Raw genomic sequence first — 26595 nt, 5'->3', positions numbered from 1 at the left:
CACAGCGACAGAGTAAAGATGTTACCGCAACCCGGTTTTTCATAAATTTTAATGCGAAGAGACAGATTGTGGCAACCGCGCAGTAAGCCCTCCCGAGTTTATGGCATCGAGTTCTGCGCCCTGATGGAGGGAGGAAATGTAAAGATATGCAAAACAGAGCTACCTGCTCTGCAACCTTCACCCTCTGCCTCAGATTCATCCCTCGCCCTCCGGCTTCACCGGGGAACTTTACAACAAAGCTCTAGGGAGAAGAGCATTTTAAGCACTAGGAAACAAAGACATACCCATGCAAAAAAGGAAACAAAAAAAAAAAAAAAAAAAAAAAAAGCGCATGCTCTGTCCCGATTATGGCCACGCAAAAGAACTTACTCAGAAGTGGAAAGAACACCGGGTAGGTCTGCATTGTGTAGCCAAAGTTCCTCCGTCTCCCCCCGCCCCGGCCCGCTGGCTGTCCCCAGAGCCTCCCCGTCCCGCTCCCCATCCTCGGCTCAAACTACAGAAAAGAGGCCGCCAGAGGGACCCCCCCCCCCTCGAGGGGCATCGCCCGCGGCGAGCCAAGGGTGTCCCCCCCGCACCCATCGCCCCCCCAGGCTCCGCGGGCAGGGCCCCCCCTTCCCACAGCCGGCCCCCTCACACCGGCCCCCCCGAGCCGCCTTCACCCCCTCACGCCCCCCCGCGGGGCTCGGGCGCCCCGGGCCTCCTCCCGCACGAACCCGCCTCAAGCCTCGCCCCCCCCCCGCCGCCTCCCGGGCCCCTCACACGGAGGCTCCCCCCGCCCGGGCCGCGGGAGGCCGCGGCGGCCGGGCCGGCGCCCCGAGGGCAGGGCAGGGCAGGGCAGGGCAGGGCTGGCGGGACCCCGGCGCGGCCCGGCGCTCCTCTCACCTTCCGAGAGCTCCAGCTCCAGCTCCGCCAGCTGCTCGCGGACCTCGCGCGGCAGCGAGGAGACACCCGCGGCCGCCGGTTCGGCCATGGCGGCCGGATGGGGAGAGGGAAGGGGGAGGAGAGGGGAAGGCAGAGACCGGCCGCCGGCTCGGCGCGGCTCCGGCTTCAGCGCCGGGGGCTCCGGGTCGCGGGCGCAGCGGGAGCGGCCGCCACCTCCGCCATGCTGAGCCCCAGCGCCGCCGTCACGTGACGGGGGCGGGGCGCGCGCCTCGCCTCAGCGCCACAGCGCGCCCCCCCGCGGCCTGGGCCCGCGCCGCAGCCCCGGGCGGGCCGGAGACCCCCGGCGGGACCGGGGAGACCTCGGCGGGACCGGAGAGACCCTCGGCGGGACCGGAGACACCCCCGGCGGGACCGGGGAGACCCTCGGCGGAACCAGGGACCCCCCGGCGGGACCGGAGAGACCCTCGGCGGGACCTGGGAGACCCCCGGCGGGACCAGGGACCCCCCGGCGGGACCGGAGACACCCCCGACGGGACCGGAGAGACCTCGGCGGGACCGGGGAGACCCCGGCGGGACCGGAGAGACCCCGGCGGGACCGGGGAGACCTCGGCGGGACCGGAGAGACCCCGGCGGGACCGGAGAGACCTCGGCGGGACCTGGGAGACCCCCGGCGGGACCAGGGACCCCCCGGCGGGACCGGAGACACCCCCGACGGGACCGGAGAGACCTCGGCGGGACCTGGGAGACCCCCGGCGGGACCGGAGAGACCCCGGCGGGACCGGAGACACCCCCGACGGGACCGGGGAGACCTCGGCGGGACCTGGGAGAGCCCCGGCGGGACCAGGGACCCCCCGGCGGGACCGGAGAGACCCCCGGCGGGACCTGGGAGAGCCCCGGCGGGACCAGGGACCCCCCGGCGGGACCGGAGAGACCCCCGACGGGACCGGGGAGACCTCGGCGGGACCTGGGAGAGCCCCGGCGGGACCAGGGACCCCCCGGCGGGACCGGAGAGACCCTCGGCGGGACCTGGGAGACCCCCGTCGGGACCACGGACCCCCCCGGCGCTCCCCTGAGGGGACGCCGCCGCTTCCCGCGCCGCCCGTCGCCCCGAGGGGAGGGAGGAGCCGCCGTCCTGCCCCCCCGGCCGGGTCAGGCGCAGCCGAAAACGCCCTGAAACCCCCCAACAGCGTTTTCCCTCGGCCCCGCTGGAAGTTTTACCTCAGAGGCGGCTCCTCGGGCGCTCCCCCCCGACCCCCCCAGAGCAGGGACCCCCCCGGGCAGGGCTGGGACGAGGCCGCTCCTCACCGCAAGAGCAACACACGCAAGTAAGAGCTTGGGGAGGGATTTTTTGTTGTTGGTTGGTTTTGTGGGTTTTTTTGTTTTTTTTTGTTTGTTTTTTTTTCTTTTAAATCAGCTTTATTTTTCTAACTGTTATTTCAATTTCCCATAGCACCTTGGCAATGTCAAAAACAAATACAAATACATGTATTATCATTTTAACATTTAAAGCATGAACCTACTTTACACAAATTCTGTTTTGGACAGTTTTGACAACAGGAATATACCAGAACAGACAAAGTATAGAAGCCAGATAGGTTGCTTTTTTTCTCCTTTCACTGAAGCCCTACCACTCTGAAGAGAGATCATAAATGCCAAGGGGAAAGCTGGATTCATCCGGGAGGAACAAGATGTCTGTAGTAACTTGAGCTCAATATATTATCTGAATATTTTGTATTCTATAAAAATTAGAACAAAAACCATTTATGCACAGTCTGTTTACATTTGAAGTTGCATTTTTGGAAACTGTATCCATAACTGAAGCTCCATAAAAATAAACCTCTGGTTCTTAAATATAAAATTTTAAAGTTGTTACAGGTTAGTTTGCAGATGGATTTTTTTTTTTTCAGAAATAAGTTGCTTTAACTCCATTTCAAGTCCTCCCAACTGTACATTAAAAACAGGCTCGATTAACCTCTTGACGTGCCTATGCTAAAGGCACCGAAGAGCCAACTAAAATACTACAACAAACCAAAATTATGTACCATCCTAAAGGAAGCTCAGACTATAGGTAATATATACACACAAAGAAGAGCATGATAAATCATTCAGATTAATGGCAACAATCTTATGTTTCAGAAGGAAATATCAAAATTAGAAACGAAAAATTCTATTGCATATCTGTAGTAATCAAGGATTTACAAAAAAACTTATCAGAAGCAATTTCCCCCCGAAGTGCATTTCTGTTGCATCGTCTGTAATACAACGGCGCATTTTACAAATTTAAAATATCGTCTGTACATACCAGATATTTGACCCCAGGTGAACACTCCCCCGGGTCACAGTAAAAAGAGCGGACATTTTCAAGACAATTAAGCTGATATTGACAAAGTAGTAAGGCCATAGCTATTTAACTACAGTAAAGCATTGATTAAGTCACTTATTTGCTACTGATCTGCCACAGTATCATCTTTCTCTTCTGGTTAATAGAGTGGGTTACTTTTTTTTTTTTTAACTTTTTTTTTTTTTTTAAACCTACTGCTAAAACTGCACCATCATACTGTGCCAGGCTAACTTCTTTTAAAAAACAAAAATAGCAGGAATGTAAGATACTATAAAACTAACTTAATTTTAGAAATCAAAAGAAAAAAAAAAACTTTTTGCACTTTTAAATTTTACTATCACATGCAAATAATTACTTCTCTTTTCACTCCCCAGCAGAAGCACAAGAGAGTGGCCCGATCTTTTCCATGCACAATAATTTGGAAAAGAACTTAACTGGGGAAGTATACTTCTGTAGCTAACAAAAAGCCAACAACTCTTAAAAACAAGTCACGGTTCATAAAACTGAAAGTTACGTGTGATTTTGCACCTTCTGGTATTTAATTATCAGCAGAGTAGGAAAATTTGTCTTTACATCACGTGGTAAAGCTACCGAGAGGGACCCCGGCGGGCGGGCGGTGACGGAGCAGCGTGAGGAGCAGGGCACAGCTCCACCTCAGAGCCGGGGGGAGCCTGGCTCCAACCCCCCCGGACGCTCCCCGCAGGCAAAACCCGGCGGGCACAGACCCAGCAGCTCGCCCGGGGAGGAGAACGCAGCAGCCAGCCCCTCTCCGGTGGATGTTTGCCATGCAATACAAGTACTGCAGGAGAACTTGCACACAAAACTATGGTTTTCACAGCCTTTATATTTACTTGGTTATTTCCCCCCGCACACAAAAGATTCAGAAAGGAAAAACAAAACCAAACCAAAACAAAAAACCCTCAGACCCCAAAACCACAGTTATAAATGGCAGCAGGGGAGGGGGGAGAAGGGAATCGCTGATGTTAAATCCTTGCAGGCAGGTCTTAAATAAATAATGATGAGCGCCCTAATCTGAGAGAAGTTTGAATATGCTGGAAAAAGCCAACAGGTCGACAGACTTCTTTGCAGACACTGTACAAGAGCCATAATCTGCTGCTGGAAAACGCACACCCAGGACATACAAAGCATCCTTTCCACGGTCAAGTTTTTCCAATCACCTTACAAGAAAAGATTGAACTGCGGTTATTTATTTTTCCACATCTAATAAATGAAGAAGTTACATTTCACAACTGTTAAAAATTCAGATACTTTCAGCACTACTCAAGTTATTCTACGTGCTGCACCGAGCGCGGGCGTCTGTGCGGATCAGGGTCAGCAACGTCGCCTCCAGCACGGAGCCAGAGACCATCGGCTGCATGAGCCTCCCCCCAAAAAAAACTCCCCTGAACACGCAGCTGGGGGCTCCCACGGGCACCCCAGCACCCACGGGGGCACCCCAGCACCCACCCGGCTCTGCAGCCACAGCCCCCATCTACCCTAAACATCTGTGACTATCACACAGGTTCGTTTTTTCCAGTTTGACCGCAGTAATTTTTTTTTTTTTTTTTTTTTTTACAGCCTTTAAAATGATTTCAAATTAAGTCTGAATTCACTGCATTTCAGAACTTTTAACGCTTTTAAATAAACTTCTCTATCATTCCAACAAATGTAACATTATTGAAATGAATGGAGAAGGGTTCTGTAAGCATCCCTAAACTGTAGACGTGATCAACGATTTTTTTTACTAAATTAAAAAAAAAAACCTCCCAAACCCAGTACAGGTAGTTTTAAAAGTGAATAATGATTTTGGTTTTTTTTATATATATATATATATGTATATATATAACATGCGTAGAAATGAACAGTTAACTGCATAAATACATTATATTGTGTTATGAATCAAATCAAAGCAATTGCCAAGCTGAATAATAAGTTAGAGAAATGACAACTCTGGCTTTATATATATATTTATAAAAATAGATATGAGTGTTCTCAAAGCAGTTGATAGAGAATGCCTACTGAGTAAGAAGTCGCCAAGGGTTATCTGGCTAAGAAATCAGAAGATGAAAATTTTCACAGTTATTTTAACTGCCACTTACATTCATTCTAATGGCAACACTAGCATATATTACTAAGATGTTTATGGTATATATCACAATTGAGTTTTCCAGTGTTCACAACTTACGACTTTAAATTTGTACACTTGCTATTCACTTAAAAAAAAAAAAAAAGAAAAAAAAAAAAAAAAAAGGTGTGATTCTTACTGCTGGAAGCTACTTTTCCCTAACACTTTATACAGAACTTTGAACCCTGGCATGCTGATTTTGGCAGATTAATGCACTGAACTTTCTTATTTCGTTCATTATGGTAATCACCTTTAAACTTAACCACTTACTACACAAAAGCGTCGCAAATTTAGTCAGTATACAGCGAGGCAAGATGTGACCTCTCAAGCAGCTTCTCTGAACACGAGGGATTTTGTTTAACTCTTCACCTTTAGTTCCACTTTAAACAGTATAACAAAAAAAAAGTCAGTTGCTACTACATCAGCTGTAAACAGTGAGTTCCCAGTACACATAAACCCTGATTTCTAGTACGCAGCGTCCAACAGCCTGCCCAGAGCACGGAGACAGGGCAGTCTGTAGGGAGCCCAGCCCTGTCTCTGGTCTGCGAGTCGCTCAGAGATGTCAGCTCAGCCCTGGCAGGACACACAGAGCTCTGTGCAGAGTCTGCAAGGCAGAATTCCACATCTGCACCTGGAATTCCAGGCTCTTCACTCGCGCAGCTAACACCAAGCACTGCGTAGCCACCCCTCAGTCCTACATTGGGCCTGCCTCAGGAAAACATACCAAGAAAAATGCGTAATAGTCTGTAATAAAGAGATTAGAGAAAGCAACAAGCAAGAAAAAAAACCCCTCAAACCTAAGAAGTTGCCCTCAAAAGGAGGCGAGGAAAAAGGGCAAATTAAAAACTCTGACGTGCTCCCTTCTGCCTCCTTCCAATCGTGTCTAGAAGACAAATTTTTTGCCGTCCACATGCTCTCATCTACAATCCAGTATCCTGTAAAAACTATCGTTTAAAAAGCTTGCTGACTGAATTATTAGTAAGGTCAAGAGACTATACTTCAAGCTGGAAACACAAAGTTTACTACAGTAGTACATTCAGTTTTTATCATCAGTGACTAAGTGATGACAACAGTATCTGGCTGCACTCACTCCACTCACACCGACCAAGCACCTCGGCTGCAGACGTGCTCTGCAATGCAAGGCCATCAATGGCAGACACATCATCCGACAAGCCAAATGTTAAATAGGTTAAAAAAAGTTCTAATTTTACAGAAATGCTCATTTTTCAAAAATAATATTCTCTTATCCTTTTCCTCCTACACTGAGGGACAGGTTAATTTGTCAATTCATATTCTTTCACTTTGTCAAAATGCTAGCTTCACAACCCCAAAACTGATTTCAAGCAGGAAACCCTCTGCAAATTAAAAACAAAAATACAAAAATTATAATCTCTATATTTATATTGATTGGAATCCTCCAGCATTTGTGAAATCACTTTTAGAGATGAATTTTGGGACCCTCCACAACTCCTCCACACAAGCCACGCTCCAGTTCAGTATTCCCCTTCATGAATACTTCTTGCTCACAGTCTCCTTCGCTGCTTATTAGTCCACAGCTCAAATTAAATAGAGAATAATTGGCTGGACAAGCGTTACTTTGGTGACCGGGGTGGCACATACTGCTCCTTGCCGATACGTCGAGGTGCTCCCTGAGGCGATGATCTGCGTCCAAACTGGCGCCTCTGTTCCCTGATTTTCCCAGCAGCTCCCCTGGGAGGCCCGTTGCCTCGGAACCCAGAATAATCCTTCATTCGACCTTCAACCTTGTCGTGAGCCTTCTCCGAAGCCTTCTCGGGCGTGCCGTTTTCTTCATTTTTGGCAGGGGGAACTATGTTGGTGCGATGTTCCCTAAGAGGCTGAACAGGAACTGGGGGAGGCTCCTTTGGGGGCTTCTGGCAAACTTCGGCGTAACTCAGCTTGCGTGGCTCCTTTGGGACCAAGGGAGAAGAGCAAGGTTGACATCCCAGCATAACCACGCTGCGCTCCTCCACGCCATCCCAGGCACCACGTCAAGGACAAGTTACTGTGAGCGACTACACCCCAGCTGGGGCAAACTGCAGCCCTGCTCCCCCCCGTGCCCCCCCGGGCCTTACCTGCACCAGCAGAGCGGGAGCTGCGCTCGCGCTGGCGGGAGGCGAAGGGGGGTTTGTCCGTGGTGGCTTTGCAGCGCTGACAGGGGAGACAGACACCGCCGGGGAAGCGTGGCTTGGAACATCCTTCTGAGCAGATGCTTCTTCTGCTTTGCTCTCTGGCTGAACTGTGCTGTTAAGTCAAGAACAATTTAACATTAAAACCTACTAACACGGAAATTAACGTTTGAGAAAGCGTTTTCTTTCTGTGAGGTCCCAACTGCGTTTTTTTGTGGGAAAAAAATGGTACAGCCATTACCACCACGATTTGTTATTTCCATCTAGTGGCCTTGAGAGAAGCTGCCTACCACAGGTGAAGAAGAAACAACAAACATTATCGCCACCTTGCTGGAGAAATCTTGGCTAGAACATGCAAATTTTAATAATATTCTCAAGTAATCAGCATACCTTAACACCACCGCCTCAGTCTGACTTGGTGAACTCACACTTGTGACAGGCTGCTGGACGGTGCTGTGCGTCTGTTCTTCCTGAGGAGGAGCTGGACTGCTGGGCAGCAAGTCTTTGCTTTCCTGTACAGAAAGTGTAAGTTGCAAAATGCAGAAAGATCACAGATGTGCGTTAAGCTGCTCCTCAATATGCCAGTTCAAGATATCTGAGATAATTCCAAAGGCTTTTAAATCCCAGTTATAGGAATTCTACTGGTTTTTTGAGCATCACCTCTACAGCAATCACCCTTTGCATGGGCAAAACAAATAGAGGATAAAACAAGAAGTAAGGCTCTAGCACCCAGATTATCAACGCTTAATCCCAGTAAGATTCATCTGGACACAGCCCTCGCTGACACTACACGCAGACTGCTCCTAGCCAACAGCCAACACTCCTCACTTCCCTGCTTTATTCCAACACAGCACAATTACAGAAACTCCAGCTAAACACCCACAAAAAGCCAAGGAAAACCAAGAACAGAAAGAGAGAAAAACGTGCATATTATATATATATATATATAATGTTACGTTAACAAACACAGCGAGACGTTTGGGCTAAAGGATTCTAACGTGCAGCTCCAAGTGATTCTTTAAGAGGGGAGGAGGAGACGCAGCCTCCGCTGCTCTGAGTCAAGAGCTGGTACCTTCTCTTTGCAGACTCCTTTAACGATATCGGACATCCTGCTCTCCAGCACAGGCTCACCCGGTATTTTTGCTGTGCTGCCAGGCAAAGGTGGGAAATTTGATGCTAGCAAGTCAAACTTTGGTGTCTGAGTCTTTGTTTCTGCTGAAGGTTGAGGTCTCTAGATAAGGAAAATACCCGTTAAGAGAGCTGTAACACCCAGCATTAAAAGCACTGAGCAAGGGTCAGGGAATTTCCTAGAAACATCAAAATATCCACAATGAAATCTGAGAATTTGGGGACTTTGCCATTCCTTCAATAAATGCAAAGCTGACACACTGCACTTTGTGCAGCTTCTCACAGTAAGGGAAGTGGAACTTACTGAAACCCGGTCATCTTCCCGTCTCCTCCGACCTCTGAAAACGTTCCTCCTTTAAAGGCAAAAAAAAAAAAAAAAAAAAAAAAAAAAAGTCAGCCAGTGCATTCACGGAGCTGAAGTGGGCACTCATCGGCACAAAGGGGAGCCTGTGGCAGGGGATTTACAGCAGCCGACTGATGCTTCTCAAGATACAGTTCTGGGATGTTCTCCATCCTCAGGAGGGGTCAGAGCTCTTGGAATGTGGCCAATAGGGGAAACAAGTTCTCTTTTCTCTCCCTGTGGAGGAGGTACCCTAGAGCATTGTATCTGAACAAGCACAGTGACAGTTGCACTATAATATTATAGAACAGTACCCTATAATTTTATAGCAATAAACTTACTAATCCGATTTCTCACATCTCTGCCTTGGTCTCTTTTTCAGTGTCTAAACCCTGAATTAACAGACAAAAGATAAAACCAAGTGATCTTACAAAGTTTAGGAGCATCATATTCCCTGACTGAGGATTTGCTCATTATTTACAGCAATACCAAAGGCAATTTTACTTCAGCAACCGTTTTAGTTCTGGGGAGAAATCAGGCAGTTGTTCTGAAAGATGGACACCTCGCTATCTCACTGCAAAGTATTTCTCAGAATAACTAACAGCTGCACAGTCAAGCAGAAAGCATTTGTGCTCCCAGTTATTTATCATGTCTGGTTTATTTAAATGTTTTCTCCTGGTCAGTCTTTACGTAAATATATATTGTGGCAGCGGTTGATGATGCTTGGCTCACCCAGAGTCATTTGAACCTCCAACACCACGTCTCAACCGTGCTGTTGTGTTACAGCAAGCAGCAGCACACGCAGCTCTTTACCTGCCCCTGCCGATGCCAAAATCACCGTTCTGCTCCATCTGTGCGGTAGGAGAATCCTTCTGGGAATACCCTTGGTCTTGGTGCCCAGGTAACGTGCTGCTGTGTCGCTCCATGACAAAATTCCTTGAGTTGGTTCTGTTCAGTGGTCCGTCCCCCCCTGGCATGGTACTGGCGGCAGCTGGACCCTCCACGGCGTGTTCCGAGCTGTTAGACGATCGGAAGTGAGGCTTCACGCTGCGGGACACAGAGCAGCAGCTGGGGAACCCGGGCCTTAAACACGCTGACACAAAACTACCACCAACTACAGTTAATTCGTAGCTGGTAAGAAAGGAGGAGGTCAGTAAATACTGGAACTCCATCAGAGAAGTTGTCTCCTACACGCACTTGTCAAGAACAGAGAAATTGTTCTCCTTACCTCCATCTATTCCTTTTGTTACAGTTTTCTTGCAACCTCCTCTCCTGTCACGTGTTGCCATTTGAAGAAAACATTGAGATGACTGCCCAAGAGATACCAAACAAGGGGAAAAAAAACCCCAAAAACCCTCAACCAACAAAAAACCCCTGTAAGGTAAGGGTGGTACAAGAGCCAGAAGAACCCAGGGAGGGAGCTGTCCTCTGTCTGGGCCTGCAGCACGGGGAATTGGAAAGTGATCTGGAGAAATAAGCCAAGCCTGAGAACAAACCCACATGGCCACAGGCAAAAAAACCTGAACTGAAACAAGAAGCCACAAGTAGATGGAGGTAAACAAGCTGAAGAGAATGGGAGTTAAGGCTCAGGTAGCTGAGAGCCCACCTCCCTGTGAGCTGGAACAGCCGGGGTCTTAGTCTCCCTGTTCCTGTTACCAAACACCCACAACATCGACTCTGCAGCTTACAACACCCCAGACGTTTTACCCAGTTATTGATTATTCAGCATTAAAGCTGCATTCCCTTTGCACACAGATGCAGCTCTGCACGCTCAGCGTTGCTGCAAGTTAAAGCTCAGGGTCTTAAATGCAGAAATATCCAGGAAAGCTCTGACCTACCAAAACATGGAACAGTTTTCCGGAGCAGAATTCAGGTGCCTTAAGACTACTTTTCACTTCTGCACCTCACTGACTTTTCCACGCAGCACCAATCGGTTTCAGCAAGTGAGGCAAAGACCTTAAACTCTACCTTCCTCCTCTGGTCAACCCTGCACATCTTGTATTTAAAGACAGGAGGATTTTCCGTGCTAATTGTTTTTAAACAATCTCACGATAACACTCCATGCAGTCAGAAGAAATTCTCCCACTGCCAGCCAAAGTACGATTCCTGTCTGGGAGGAGAAGTTAACTTGACTACATGATCTCTCCAAGAGTAGTTGAGGAGCAGCCTGCAGCCTGAAAAAGGGTCCTTTCTTTCAACAGGCCATAAATCACGCAGCTTTTGGTTTCTCTAAGTTAAGCAAATATGGAAAGGCATGTTGTGGATGCCACAGACCCTAGACTGCCTAACAAAGAGGTAGTTTCCTTCCAGCTTCCACCACTAAACTTGCTCCCTCCCACTTGGCCATAGAATTCAAGCTGGGAGGAAAAGAAAGCAAAATAGGGAAATTCAACAAATGACAAGTTATCATTTGTTAGCACTAAATCAGCAGCAGCAGCAGATTCCTGCCTCTGCTCGGCCGTTGTCCTGTCGTATTTTAAAAATCAGCTCCACCGCTACCTGACGGACTCCTCCAGAGCCTTTCAATTAACAGCTGGAAGTTTTGCAGCATTTCGTATGTAACCAGAAAGAAGAACAAAAATAATTTTTCAACAGACCAATTCTGAATGGTCAAATTAATTTGCTTTACCAAAGTCATTTTAAGTTACCTTTCATATGGCTGGATAGAAAAATAACAATTTAACCAATATTAGCACTGAGGATTCTCTGTTACAAAGGCTTGGTCTTCCTTTCCCACAAGGATGTTGCAACAAGTCAGGGCAAAAATAAATATGACAGGCTTAAAACAAATGTTTAGCTACAGAGAAAATCCAATACTTAACTATTAACTGCCTGTATGACAAAACAAATCAGGTTTAATGAGCCAGGACAGAAACTCAAAAGCAGCAGCTGGACGAACCTCTCCAAACGAGCTCTTCTGTAGTTCAAGAGAAGACAGGCTGAACAAAGATTAATTCATACTTCACAGCTTCAAGAAGCATTAAGAACTGGTTTTAAGGCCCCAATAAGGTTAAGTTTCCATCAGCAAAGACCATAGGGAAGAGGAGGAGGTAAGATAACTAAGTTCTTCCATTTTGTTCAATTCATTCCTAAAATGGAAGATTCTCAAGTTATTATTCAGCCCTCAGATCTCATAATCTTACCCGTCATTGAGAAGGCCACAATCTTGTCTGGGCAGAAGAGCAAAGCAGAAAAGACGAGGAAAGATAAGGCAGAAAAAAAAAAAAAAAAAAAGCAGAGAGAAGAAAAGATGATGGGAGAGAGCAAAAAGAAGGAAAAGCGTGAAGTGCAGGCTGCCCAGACACCGACTGTTGGACCTGATCTCTCTTAGCGCGATACTTGATCATCACTGGGCCAAACCTTGGGGCCTGCGCCTCGCTGTTACCCTGGCAGTCGCCTGTTTGCAAGGGAATCCTGCTGAAGCATAACTAATGTCTGCTGCCAGAATATGAAGATTTATTACCACAGAAACAGAGCTTTGTACCAGGCACAAAGGCTGAGCAAGACTGGCAGGAAAGATAAGACAACCAAGGCAGACCAGCAGAACCTGTACACGCTGGACCCTAAAGCTGTAACTTCACAATGACTGAAGTTTTACAAATGAAAGTCTTTACATAACCAGAAGAGTTTTAAAAGCTTAAGGATTATACAGATGTGATCTACGAGGCAGCAGTCAACGTGTGGGCATTTCAAGATGTTAGTGTTTGGGTACATATAATTCTTGTACAGTTTCAGCATCCATTACTTCCGAGAGGACGCACATACCTGAGAGTTTTTACAGGCTTTAAGTTTGGGCACAATTTAAGGTTAAAAAAACCCCCCAACCAAACAAACCTTTTTATAAAGAGCTTAGTTGGGAGCTGAGCAGCTGTAACTGAATCAGCTGTCCCGTCTTCCAAGTAGAGTCTTACTACCAGTTTCACAGCCTGTATTAAGACTCTGCTGAGTCACGGCAGACCAAATTCTGAATTCACCTTCTGCCAACAGCCACAAACCTTAACTGCATCACAAAACCACTTACGGTACTGGCAGTTGTCAACCGATTTCTCAAACAATATAAAAAGCAATTCCCATGCTACCAGCCCGCATGCTGAATACAGTGAAAGAGCTTGCAAATAAAACAATTTCCACCCACACAAACAGATTACTACTCCATTGTGTTTACAGAGTACTGTTCCAGCAAATACAAAACTGTTTCTTCCTCCCCAGTGTTTATATCTGAGCTGAGTCCTTACAGTTATCAGGAAAGATGGGGATAAAGCAAATAAATTATAGTAACAGACTCAGCGTCAAGCAGTTTTAGCACACAGCAGTCAGGGCATGCAACTCTCAGCTGCATAAACTGAATGGCTCTCTGCAAGACTAATCACACAACAGGAAAAGCTTACGTTTGTGCTGCAGGAGTTTATAATCTGCGTATAACAAACATAATTAGAAGTATTACCTTAAGAGGAAGTTATTTATTTGTCTGCAGAAATTCCTCTGAGGCTTTTAAAGGAGTTACCTTTGCTCTCTCCAGCACACATGTCCATTATTTTAGGATCTTAAGCTGCCACCTTGATTTTAATTTCGTTTTATAGATCAAGTTGAAAAACGTCATACATATTTGATAAACAAAAATAAGTAACCTAGTCCCATCAGAAGGCACTGCATTTTACAAGTGCAAGGAACACTTCAGGATCTCAATACTGTAACTCAGAGAGCAAACAACTGACAGAGCTATCTTACCGATTTCTATGGAATGGGCGACCTATACTCAAAGAAGCAGCATTTGTTTTATATGATCCTGGTGTATTAAAGCCATTCACAAATCCACCGTTAGGAAAGGGGGCCTGCAACAGACAGAACAGTCTCAATGGCTGAGCTAAAAAGAAAAACGTTTGCAGTTTTATGAGATCAGCTTCAGCAGTTACTCATCTAGTCTGCTTGTACTTTTACACTGGGCTACTGTATCTAGGATGTTGTAAACTTACTACTAAAGCAAAAACCCCACCAGGTTACCAGCCTGCACATCTACTTTGGCATCCTCCTGTTCCTGGAAGAGCTACAAAGCTCCTCCAGTAGCACTACCTACTGGATAATGGAATTTCACACCAAAATTTCTTGAAATAAATGGCAGCCAATGGCGAGACGTGCAGCCTCTCTGACAGTCTTGCCTTATCAGGTCCAAGACATAACGTGAAGTATCATAAAACAGAGGGATCTGACTAGAAAACCTGTGCATTCTACAGCTGAAAAGCCCACGCACCCTACTGATTTGTTAACCAAATTATTGCTGCTGTTTTGGGCTAGCTCCTCTCATTTTCATCAGCTGTGACTTACCAGTGGCGTTTCAAAGTAAGGTGCAGGATTTGGAGACCATGTCTGAGGCACAATGCTGTAAATAGAGTACTGCTGAGGGCTATATACAGGCTGCATAAACAGTGGTGAGGCAAACTGTGCTTGGGTTTGAACCGGCTGAGTATAGACACTGGAATCCACTACCCGGTAACCATTCTTAGCAAAAAATGTGTTGATGGCTTTTATCCTTGCCTGCAAGATATCAAATCACATTGCATACATTAGCTGGGAGAAGAAGAGAAGCACAACATGAAATCTTTCTTGCCTACTGAAATGGTAACAGAAGGGATGTGAAGAGGAAGTAGGTTGATTACAGCTTACAAATAAAAACTGATAAAAATCAATCCAGCTGACATTCTTCCAGCGTGCTGAAGGGCAGGACACACAGACTGCTTTAGCTAGAGAGCCCGTCCAGCTTAAGACAAACACAACTTCCTGCAGCAGTAACTGTGCTGACAGTTCCCCCCGCAGTACAGACAGCTTGCTTCAGCCTTATTTGTGGAGCAGCTAAGTCAAGCCAGAGACTCCCGATGGCAAGAGTCCCTCTCCTGAGTTCTGCAGACCCAGATTCTGGGGAAAGCGGAGAAGGGAAGACGAAACAGGAATGTATTTCACACCTCATGGGAAGCAGCACTGTGAATAACCAGCAGCCACTGAACTGTAATTTTTCAGAGCTACCCGTGACCTCGTTCAAGTTAACAGCCCACGGAGCGGGTGTTATGAACCACCCCCCAGCTCATTCCTTAGTTCCCCCCCCCAAATGCACACTGTCATTTAGACAGAAATAATACATAATTCAAACAGAAGCCTCATATAAAGCAGCCTTACCATTACTGGCTTGCCCTGAAAGGTTTTCACTTCTTCCCTTAAATATTTAAATGCCTGCACATACAAAGAAGATTAACATTAGAATATCTTGATAAATTTGTACTTCTCAAAGGATATTACATGACTTAACATGACTGTGTAGCAACACGCTTCCCCGTTAGCCCAGTTAAATTCATTAACACTTCAAATTCAGGATACCGGGTGTCAGTTATGGCTGGAGAGTACCGAAGCAAGAGGCAGACAGGAGAACTGTAACTCCACAATCTCTCAACTTTTTTCTTTATGAACTAGAAATTGCCAATAACCTCTTAAAATAACAAAAAGGGGGATCAGTAAATAAACATTTCTTTTAGCTGCAGGCGCGATTCTCTTCGGCAGGGGAATTAACAACAAAAGAGAGATGCCGTTAACAGTTGAAGGCAGCCTTACCTGTTGCGCATCTGTATCTGACTGGAATGTAACGTACCAGTTGTTGTTGTGAGCAAACTCACAGCTTATCACTTTGGGGCAGTTTTCATTTTTAAACAGAGCCTTAACCTCCTAGGGGAGAGAAGAAGTCAGGCAGTTAAAGAGCCCTGGCTCTGAGCTGCGAACTGAACACTAAGCCAACAAAAGTTTACACTCCAGCTCCTCAGCCACAATTTTCCCCTGCCCAAGGATGTTCTTTTATGCCCTTGACGGGTCTGGCAGACACCAAATTATCCTCTACCTGTTTCTGAACCCAAGAATACCAGTCCAGCCTACGAGCTCCCCAGATAAAAAGCAGGAGGCCCATCTGGTAAGAAAATCAAGATCAGTGTAGAACTGGTGATATTACCACATGAAAGAGGGAGCAAAAACGTGGCTTTAGATCAGGAGAGTCATCTAGACAAGAATGATTCTAACAAATATTTCTAAGTCAAGGCAACCTGAAAGCTTTGCAATAATCAGATTTTAAAGAGAGGGCAAAGCAGCTGTTCAGCGTTTGCATTAAAAGAACTAATTAAAAATGCTAGCAGACAAACACCCTGTGTTACAACTTTAAAAAACAAAGAACTAAATCATTCTGTTAGCCAAATATCAGTAGGAATTTTATTATCCTCCCTTCTCTGAACATAATGAGCTCAGCTCACACTGGGTCACAATGAATGAGAAATGTTTAGTAACATTTCTTGCTGCCAAAACAACCGTCTGACTTCAAGTAAAGTTACTGCTGTGACAAAAATTCAGCCTGAATTCCAAGCTATGCCCTGGACTGATTTTATTTTTGGATCTGAAAAGAAACCAGTTCAAACTTCCTTCCAGAAAAGCCTAGCTAGCTCGATTTTTGGTGAAAAAAAGAGCTTACTTGTGAGCATTTTAATATATTAGTAAATAATGGGAAGGCACAGTGATGACAAGCTTTTGCTCTGGCTTTTTTGACAATACATCCAGGAAAAAAAAAAAAAAAAAATCACTTATGTGGTTACAAGAAAGATATCTGTGTTTAATCAAATTAAATAGGAGTTGACCTTTTTAGCAACACATCCTGTTGCTGTTTGAAGATACCTTCCAAAAACACCAACAGGCTTTTCTTTCTTTTCTATTTATTTACCTCTATAGGTGTTGTTTCAGGGATCTCACGGAGAATGATAATACATCGTTTGTGGTTTGGTCTTACTTTCTCCCCCCTCTCATCCACTTGTACCATAGGAGAAGCTAAAACAAAAACATAAAAGTTGGCTTAAAATTGGACATTGTGCACTGCCAAACGTCTCAGCAGCACTAGACTCCATTGTCCAACTTGGAACAAAGAACTGCGGTGGGCTGCTTAAGAAACCAGATTTCTTGAATTCAGGGTCAAGGACTGTTCTTTTCAGCTACAGTCTGTTAGATCTTCAGAATTTTTTAGCTGTTGGGCTGCTGCCACCTCCATCGGCAGCTGGGATATCTGAAAAGCTCAGTCCCAAATTCAATTCACTCCCAGCTCAAATTCAAGAGGATATAAAACCACTCCTAGACAGAGCCCTAACAGGGATAGTTCCAGTAAGAATAGGGAAATCAAGTCAGAACAAAGACTTTAAAAGTTCACTTACAACTGTTTCCACAAGAAGCCATGTGCAGAATCAGCACAGGACAGTATGTCAGAAGAATTCCAGCTAACTTTTTCTGATAAGGTTTTTCTAGTTTTATCATTGCAGTGAGTCAGACAAGGTTTACACCCAGAATAAGACTTTCCCTGCTAGCTCTTACTGGGGCAGATTTAGGCAGTTTATTACAAAGTATAACTAGAACTCAGGAGTCTGGAACAGCCACTCATCCAAACATCTCTGCAGAACGAGGCTCCCATCACCATTTACCAGACCAATATGCCATAACCCGCTAAGAGACTAACACATCTCTCTAGGGCAAGGAAGGATTCTTTGTTCTTACTAATACAGACACCAAACACCCAGACTTACATCTCAAAACTTCAAGAATAAGGTCCATATCAGTTGTCAGCTTCTTAATACCTTCCATGTTGGCAATTGTCCATATTGGAACAAACTGGTCACTATCCATTTGAGACATCAAGTAGAGATCCTTTGAAAGATTCTCACTAAAAAGAGAGAAGGTCACTATTTTAAAGAAATTCTGAACTTTACTCACAGAGGCCTCAAAACAACAGGATAACTGCAGGCTTAAATATTCACCAATACCATTCGCAGCTAACTCTAGCCACAACATACTCTGATTTTTCTCTCCTGGAAAAAATCCCATCAGATCAACACAAAGCAGAATAAGATAATTAAAACACTTAATAAAAGTTACAGTGCTCTTGGACATTAGTCTGCAAAAAGGGTCTTGCAAAGGGACCTCTTCTGGTAAGGCACAGCTATCTCAACACCTTACACCTGCAAAGCACCAAAGTCACACTCAGTTCTCATTGGGACAAGGAGGCACAAGACAGGACTGAAACAGCTCAAAGGTACCGTGGGGTTTCTAGAGCATCTTAGCAAATCTTGTTTCGTATCACAACCAACTCGCTCGCAGCTAACGTTTTTATGAAGATGATAGCACATATCAAGCCAAAAGAGGGGGAAAAAAAAAACCTTGTCAACGATTTTAATAAAGGGTTTGTACAAAGTTGAATTGACTGTACCGTACCGTGAGAAGCAGAACTCAAGTTGTTTTTTCAAACATTCTCTAATGTCTTCTGTGGACACAGTGGAGCTGCCTTCACCTAGAAGTTACCACATTCGCCATCAGATCTCAGTTTCACGGGAAGCACACCATGCAAGAACACGCCTCAGTGGGCAAGAAAAGAATGAATGCTTCTGGGTAAAACCAAGAGGAAAAGGTCATCTGGGACGTGCTTAAAGGCCACCATACACATATCTGCAAAATGACTTAAACCCCACAGCTCTCACCCACTCAGCCAAGCGCTGCTGCTGCCTTGGAGCTTTGGGAACAGGCAGGGAAGGTTTCTGAGCTCCTACTTGGTCACAGCAGAACCACAGACTTCAGAGGATTACAGACACCAGCAGTGGTATTGGGACTTAAATACTCACCAGACACTTCATAGATCTGGTATCCAAGATCTTCAGTTGCTAGGACAATTCCATTTGCAGATGCTTCATCAACTCCTGTGCCATTTCTTGTGGCTTCACAAGACGGGGAATACATCACTTCATACTGCTTGCAGCTATCCTCTGAAATCTCTATGTTACCTGGCAAAAGAACTCACCGTCAACAGAAAACCTACTATAAGCTTTAGAATATGTTCCATTTGAAAAATCTGGGCTACCAACGTTAAAACAAATAGTCAAGAATGCTGTACTGAAAGCGTCTAGGCTTACTCTATGTTTCTTAGATTTTCAACGTCTACTTTGTATTGGACAGCACTTGGTAACTCTCCGATTTCAGAAAGACCTTCTGCTTCACTAGGGTCTCAGGGATAAGTAAATAATAGGATTGTGAAACTACAAGATCCCCCAAAGTGGCAGAGGATCTAAAAAAATAGGTTTTCCACCTGAAATTTAAAATATTTAAACAAGGTTCCTAAAAACAAAGCACTAGAGTAGCTCACATCACTTCAACCCATTACATGATCCTTATTTATATAAAGGACTTGGGAGCATCTAATGGTTGTTCTAAAACACAGTGGAATGACACTGAAATTGGGCAAACTCTTGTTCAGGACACCTCAGCTTAGTCTTCACCACAGCTGCTGGAGATAGAAATAAATGCGATGTCAGTGCAATCCAACAGTCAGGGAAAGGAGATTGTTGGAAAAAAAAATAAAAATCAACTGCTCTGCTAGATCTTTTTCCACGCCAATGATGAATCCACTGAAAACATATTTGGAGAAGAAATACTAATTCAACTACTTAATTAGAAATTGCTTAAAAGCAAGAGCAACACATTTGGAAAAATCGTAATGCTGCCGTGATTGCTTCATATTGTTATGAAGAGACAAATGAGCTTCTCTCAGCCAATGCACAAGCTCAGTACTCTCTCTCCACTTCTGCTGACTTACCAGAAACTTTTCACAGGGCCACACAAACTGAATCCTCCCTTCTTTATCCCTGACTTTTCCTAAACCCTTTTCCAGCGAATCTTCTGCTTCCTAATGAACAGGCCTCTGCCTGTCTGAGTAACCTCAGCTACACAGCTGTCTTCCTATCAAGTCTGAGCCAAACCAGCAGAGTTAAACCGTTGGAATATTTAGTTGTGGATGACAGGACTGACCACGTGGTAAGGATGGAAAATGGAGACTGATACGGAATAAAGACACAGACTAAACTGAAAGGAACAAACCACAGATGCTTTGCTTTACTGCAGTACAAACAGTTCTCAGCAGCACCTCAGTGATCTACCAGGATCGCAGGTGGCCCTCAGATCTTATCTTCCTGTTCACAGGGTCAAGGGTCTACTAAAGCGCAGCAATGGCAAATGAGTCACGAATCCATTTCTGCACATTTAGCATCTTGCTCCCCTCTTAGCGCGTTACTCGCTCATCATCGGGCCCCCGGGTCCTGCTCCCTGCTGAAGCCCTCTCTCTGCCCCGGCACAGCTCCACACACCTCGAGTCCCTCCACCAAAGCTCAGCCCTCCGACCTCCACCAACTGCCCGCTGCTCCCTCACGTTCTTTTCACGCTTGTCGCTACATCAGCACCAACAATGTCCAGGACAGGAGCAAGAGGCTCCTTCTGGCTGCTGAGCTGACGGAGAACACCCAGCACTGCCCCGCGAGGGAGGGACCTGCACCCACGTGGGCCATCTCACCCTCGGAATGAGTCCCTTGCGCAGCCGCTGTTTCTTGCCACGAGTGCTCTGCGCCATTGGTTGGTGGCACAGCCTCACCACTCCCTTGGGGTACTTCTTGCCACACTTTTGCGTTAGGGTTTAAGCCAGCACCTTTCGATGTTACCTGCTGAGGAGACCAGAAAAATAGGAACGTTATTATGAAAAATAATCCAAAGATGCTTTAGAAGTCAAGCCAGACAATATAGGTGAATTTAGTGATTTTTCTAGAGAGTTCCACATCTCAAAGAGTCTAACCAGCTATTAAGCACCTATGTGATTTTTTTCATTAATCAAAACAGGAAAATCCTTGGTATTTTCCAAGTATTTCATTTCTACCTCCATTAGAAGTGTTGCCTTCAACCTCTCTTTATTGACATCCGACAACATCAGCAGAGGAAGCGGCTAGCCGTCAAGGACTCTGGTAACTCATAAGCTTTTAAAGACTTGACTGTCATAATGCTCCAGTCCCCTTTCACCAGAAAGGGAAATTTTCCCTCCTCCAGACCCCTTCCTAGAAAGGAAGGTAAAAAAACATATGTCAAGGAGAAGAAACTAATGACTTACTGAATTAGTGACATCCATACTAACCAAGCACCACCTACGCTATGCCAGGATCCCTCATGAACTTACCTGAGTGCTACCTGATTTCCCCATGAGTTTACCTACATCTTACACACATCAACGTTCACTAACAATTTCGTTGAACCTGTAACCGAGGAGATTAAAGTTTTTGAAGTGCCAAGACAAACATACACACCATCACAGCCCGCTGGGAGGGGGGGGAACAGGATCGTTTCTCTTTGAGACTGGGCAACAAGGACCATAATTAGAGCAAGTGGGTAAACAGCGAGACAGAAACTGCTGGATCCCAACCTGGAACCTGACAAACATTTATTCCTGCAAGTGAAAGACGGCACCTCCTCCTTTCAGAGAGCTGCTCAGAAGCACCAAGGCATTTGGGTAAGCAATCCCATAACCCAGCACGGTGCGGAGGGCAAGCACTGTAATGGCTTTCACCCTACCATCATAAAACTAACTCCTTCCACGTAGAGAAGAAAACTGTGCGCAAAAAGTCTCCTCCCAAGAATTTCTGACACCCTACAAGCAACTAACACGGCTTCCTCCAAACAGGTTCCTTCAGACATTGAGTGACAGTCCACTTCACTCACGCAATCTGCTTGAATTTAAAAGGTGAAAGCCATTCATCCTAGCTTCACAAATAAGGAAGTTTGATATTTCAGAGGCCAGCCTCCTGGATTCTGAAATTAAGGACTGGCTTACTACCAGGCCTCAAACATAAAGCAAAAGGATAAGGAAGCAGTTGCAATAGCTTTAGAGATAATTCCTCTGCCAAGGTCACACCTAGTTCCAAAGCTATTTGCTGCAAGGACAAGCCCAAATTCGGTAACAAAAAGCCTCCAAACACTGGAGGGGTTCAAGACAATCACAAGAGAAGGAAAACCAAAGACCGCAAGGCCCTCTTTGGGATTCAAAATCCCCCAGGCACAACTGATTTAATCCACACAGCAATGGAGTTCTCCTCCTGTCGCTAATCTTAGCAGAAGAATACAGCTGGAAACGGAAAGAAGAACTAGAAATGGTTCTGTGTGAAGGGACACGTGTGCATTTCCCTTTTCAGTTTTCAGAGCAGTTCTTCTCCAACAAAACAACCTTAGAAGAAAAACCTGGTAACCCGTTGCACTCACGTACTCTCACCATCAACGCAGTTCAGCAAGTTCAAAACTTCATCCAGCAAACCCACTGGTCACTGCCGTGACGCAGCTACCTGTCAGCGTGGGCACCTGCTCCAGATCCCCCTTCCCTGAATTTACATTTCATCAAAGCGAAAAAAACCAGACACGTCCAGGAGATGATTCATTATTCTATAAAAACAAACACCTTACGTCTTTGAGGTTAGCGTTTAGCTCAAGCTGAAAGTAATTTTAAGGAACAAGTATGATAAAGTGAAACTGAAACGCTAGGGAGATTACTCTGCTTCTGGAGGTGATCAGAAGTAAAAAGCAACAGAGTATGGCAGGTGACATTACTCACTTTAGCACATACCGAGAGATGCACGTGGCAACATGGAAATTCAGAAATCACAGGTCCAAGTGAAAGGTGCTTAGAAACTAAGTAGATGCAGGCTAATAAAGTGATTAATGGACTTGCATATTGATATTTATTAATACAACAGCTGAAATACACACCTGGAAGAGCATCTGGAAGAGTGTGGGCTACTTCCTCTCTGTTCTAGAAATACTTAATGACACGTAATGCAACTCTGTAAGGCCCAGCCCTGATGTCATGCATCTTAATAGCAAGACACCATGGACTGCGAAAGGATAAAAAGTCCCTAATTTACATAAGCTTTTTGAAAATAGCCTGCTATGCTCCAGGAGCAGCGCCACTCCATTCTGGCAAGCGGCTCTTCTGAAGAGAAGGCCAAAATATCAATTCTTGCTTATTTAACTGAGGCTAACAAATACCAAGGCCATTTGATTGGCTGCAGAACAATCCTCCCAGCTGCTATCGGGAACTTTCATGACGAGGTTAAAGCTTTACAGAGTTACAAAGGTTAGGAACACTCGCTGGTGTCCATGAGCTGACAAAGCTGTCCTCCTCACCACAGCTTCCCTCTAGTTTACATTACTTTTGGCAAACGTGGATCAAAGCCTCTCCTCCAGCAGTTCCTTAAAATTGACTATTGAAGCATCTACCTCACTTTGAAAGGATGGTAAAGAATATTTTTTGTATTGTAACAGCCTTAAAGTGCATTTAACAGATTCAATCAAGCCAATAAAAAAAGAAAGTGCTCAGTTTCTTCTAAAGCATTCAAATTATCCTGCAACCCAAATCTTAACAAAGAGCTCGTGACAGATTTCCTAAGAGCAGACTGACTCTCTAAAAGGGAATTTAAGTGAAAAACCTAGAAGAGAATTTAATAAAAGTTGTGAGATGAGAATCTAAACATTTTCCAGAAGTGGAAATGTAAGCAGAGAGAAAAAAAAAACCTGAAGGTCAGCAAACTTATGGGAGGTTGGCAAAGAGAAGCCTCGTGCTGGCTGGGGGACGCGACAGGTAGGGAAGGAGGCGCCTGCGGTGCACTCGGGCACACGCCAGCCTAGTTTTACCTGTCACCTTCTCAAGGCTCAGCCAGGCCGCGCAGCAAACCAAGAGACAGAGAAAGCCGCTGACAAACCAAAAGCAACACGCACAACTCCTCTGGAACTGCCTGCAGGCTATCACATAACACCACTCGCTGCTCCGAACCTCCCAGGTAACTCTCCCAACACACATTAACTTTAATGGTTACAAGAGAGTTACCTCCCCTGACCGCAGGATGTTTTTTTCATCGGCCAGCAGGAGCACCCCAGAACTGGGGGTGCCTCCTTCACCCCTCGGCAAAGCAAGCGCACGGTTGTGCTGTATGAAGACAGCACCACCCTCACCCATGCCAACCGTGGCCATCGCTTGTGTGAACAGGGACAGTCTGTGGGGTTTGCACCCCTGCTGGAAAAGGGGGCCAGCAATACTCAGGGTTCCACACAGTCCTGGTTTTCTAGCTAGGAAACACCGCTGGCAACAATTAGGGCAGCGTTTCACCCACCTGAAATGCACAGATTTAAACTCTCCCAATAAATTACTAATATATTGAATTAGGAACACGTACCTAACTGACCAAAACCCAAAGCAGGCACGGCAAGCTGTTATCAATTACATTTTTCACGAAGCACTTAATAATATTCCCAACGCACTGTAATTATCACTCGTTAACAGCATGCTGGCCCCGGTTGCAAGTGAAAAACAAGGACCAACACCAAATATTAATGCCTGAAAAACAGCACGAGCCTTACACCATTCCCCCACTGCAGCAAGGTTTTGTTGAGCTAAAAGATATAAAAGGAAAATAGAATTCCAGCATGCATCCTGTGAAGGAATCAATTCACAATCACACCTTCACTGAAGTCTAAAATATAATGTTGTCAGCTGAAGCAAGACAGCTAATCCTCCTGAAACCTTCGGGACTTCTAACACAATCCTGTACCTTATTTTTCAGGCAAATCCAAAGATCCCAAGAGAAAAGCTGCTGTCTGCTTCTAAGCATCTGACTACAGTGTTTCAGAATGCCTGGGTAAGAGCTCAAGTTCCCTGGCCTGGCAGTGAAAAGGCACCTTCAGAAAGTCCAGATTGCCTTCAGAAACTTAAAATTAAATGTTATTGATGCTTCCTGAACGAAGATCACAGAAACAAACTTACAACGCTATCACCAGATGGGAAAGGAGAAGATCAAACAAAGCTACCAAAGTCAAGTTTGTGCTTTAAAAGGATTCACTAAACGCCCAGCCACGCACTGCCTGGCCTCGCAGGCTCCCGATTTGCTTCAGCTCCCTCTGAGCAGCCCCATCCACAGCACAAGGGGTGCGTGTTCTGACCCTGTGCCGCGCAGCCGCCGCCCGGAGGGGCCAGCTCCGTGTCCCGCGGGCTCAGCGCCGCTCGCCCTCCGATGAGGTTGGCTGCTCGCAGCTCCTGGCTGCAGTCATGGGGCTGCAGCTCCGACTAGCTTGAACAGTTCCTCTTCTCGTTAAATACTGCAAAACCAAATTCTTAAGACCTGTTATTCTGTGTCCGTGACATCTTTTTTTTTCCTCTTAGTGCAAGTCAAGTAACATCCAGTTCAGAACCGAGGCAATTAGCTTAAGAAAAAGAAGGTGTTTCCCAAACCTTTTTTATTTAGAGGTTCTTAACGGCAGAACGTATGTCGGTATTCGTGTGAAAGCCCACCACCGCACGGGAACTGAACACACCGTTAGCAGTCGGCTGGCTTCCCCGGTCACTTCTTAATTACCCCAGCAGCTGTTTGCTTTGTACACTTTTTGGACAAAACTTACTGCAAAGTTTAAAGAAGCGCCGCAGTTGCCTGGATTTGTTCAGTAAACGCTGCAACTGCTTCACCGAATCCCCTGAAACGCCCTAAATAGGCGAAGCGCGGCCGCGGGCAGCGGACCCAGGCCCGGGCCAACGCGCTGCCCACCGCCCCTCCCGCCGCGCGAAGCGTCCGTGTGGCGCAGGGAGGGACACACGGACACGTCCGCCCCCCCTCGCGCCCTCCCCGGGTGACCTCCACGCCTGGGGACGGGCCGACCGCGCTCGCAGCCGGGCTCCTCACCCCGACAGGGCCCCTGGCCTGGCGCGCTCAGAAACGGCGCGGCCGCCCCGCCAGCCGAGCCCTCTCCTCCCGCTGCCATAAATCACCCCCCCCGCCCCACCAACCGCGGGTATTTAATTTAATTAAGACAGACGCCGCGGACGGGCCGCGCCGCCGCTCCCAGCGCGCCCGGGCCCAGCCGAAAGCGCCGGCGTGCAGCTCCGCGGGGCGACCGTGTGCTACCGAGGGGCGCCGCGCCGGGCCCGCCCCGCCGGTGCCAGGGCCGCTCCGCTCCTCGCCGCCTCCCCCGGGCGCAGGAGGCCCCGCGAATCCCGCCCGCCGCCGAGCGGTGCTGGCGCGGGAGCCCCGGCCGCCCCAGGCCCCGCGTAACCTTCACGGCAGGCCGCGGTGCGGCGGCTCCCCCGGAAGGTCACCGCGGTGCCTTTCACCTCCTCCCCCCCCCCCCCCCCCCGCCTCCACCACCGCCGCCGCTCCCACGCGGAGGCCCCGGCACCGGCGGAACCTTCCAGAGCGCCGACCCCCCCACTCCCCCCCCCGCTCCCCGCCTCCCCTTCCTCCGCCCGCCGGGCCCGCGGCCGCCACCCCCGGATTTGCTGTGTCAGCCCCGTCCCCTCCCCCCGGCGCGGCGCGGCCGGCGGCGCGGAGCGGCGTGCGCGGCCTCCCGCCACATGGCCCGGCCCCGCGCCGTCCCGCCGCGCCTCACCTCCACGAACAGCAGCATCCTGCCGCCCGCGCCCAGGCCGGCGGGCCCGCGATCCGCGCCGCGCTCCCCGCTGCCCGGCGGCGGCCGCGCCAGCGATAAGGACACCCCGGCTCCGCCTCCGGCTCCTGCCGCCAGGGCCCGGCCCCCTCCCGCCCGCCCGCCGCCTACTTCCGGGGCGCGCCGAGAACTTCCGGGGCACGGGCGGGGCCGGCCCGGCCCTTCCCTGCACCGGGGGGGGGGGATCACGGCGCCCCCTGGCGGGCGGGAGCGGGCTGCGCCGCAGAGCCGGGAGGGGAAGGGAGGGGGGAGTGGGATTATCGACATTTCGAGCGTTTGGGGGATTTTT

General features: G+C 47.4%; 2 protein-coding genes across 3 annotated transcripts in view; both read right to left on the bottom strand.

Moving 5' to 3' along the window:
- The window catches only part of DIP2B (disco interacting protein 2 homolog B), a 68174-nt gene extending 67067 nt beyond the window's left edge, over nucleotides 1–1107 (bottom strand). For both annotated transcript variants that reach the window (XM_074929781.1, XM_074929782.1), the window contains exon 1: nucleotides 883–1107. In XM_074929781.1, coding sequence (XP_074785882.1) covers nucleotides 883–970 — 88 coding nt within the window. In that variant the 5' untranslated portion in view covers nucleotides 971–1107. The remainder of the gene's footprint in view (nucleotides 1–882) is intronic.
- Nucleotides 1108–5172: 4065 nt separating this feature from the next.
- LARP4 (La ribonucleoprotein 4) lies at nucleotides 5173–26384 on the bottom strand. The gene is given in 18 exon segments (XM_074929764.1): nucleotides 5173–6921; nucleotides 6924–7045; nucleotides 7048–7276; nucleotides 7442–7610; nucleotides 7886–8007; nucleotides 8568–8726; nucleotides 8928–8976; nucleotides 9777–10010; nucleotides 13692–13795; nucleotides 14286–14495; nucleotides 15132–15185; nucleotides 15561–15671; nucleotides 16705–16808; nucleotides 17552–17688; nucleotides 18237–18312; nucleotides 18641–18799; nucleotides 20359–20503; nucleotides 26250–26384. Coding segments are annotated over 18 exon segments (2337 nt in total). The 5' UTR covers nucleotides 26268–26384; the 3' UTR covers nucleotides 5173–6786.
- Nucleotides 26385–26595: the final 211 nt, after the last annotated feature.

Source organism: Athene noctua, chromosome 30 (genome assembly GCF_965140245.1).
Source record: "Athene noctua chromosome 30, bAthNoc1.hap1.1, whole genome shotgun sequence".
NCBI lineage: Eukaryota > Metazoa > Chordata > Aves > Strigiformes > Strigidae > Athene > Athene noctua.
The sequence above is the reverse complement of the archived record's forward strand: the minus strand, read 5'-3'. Positions and strand labels throughout refer to the sequence as shown.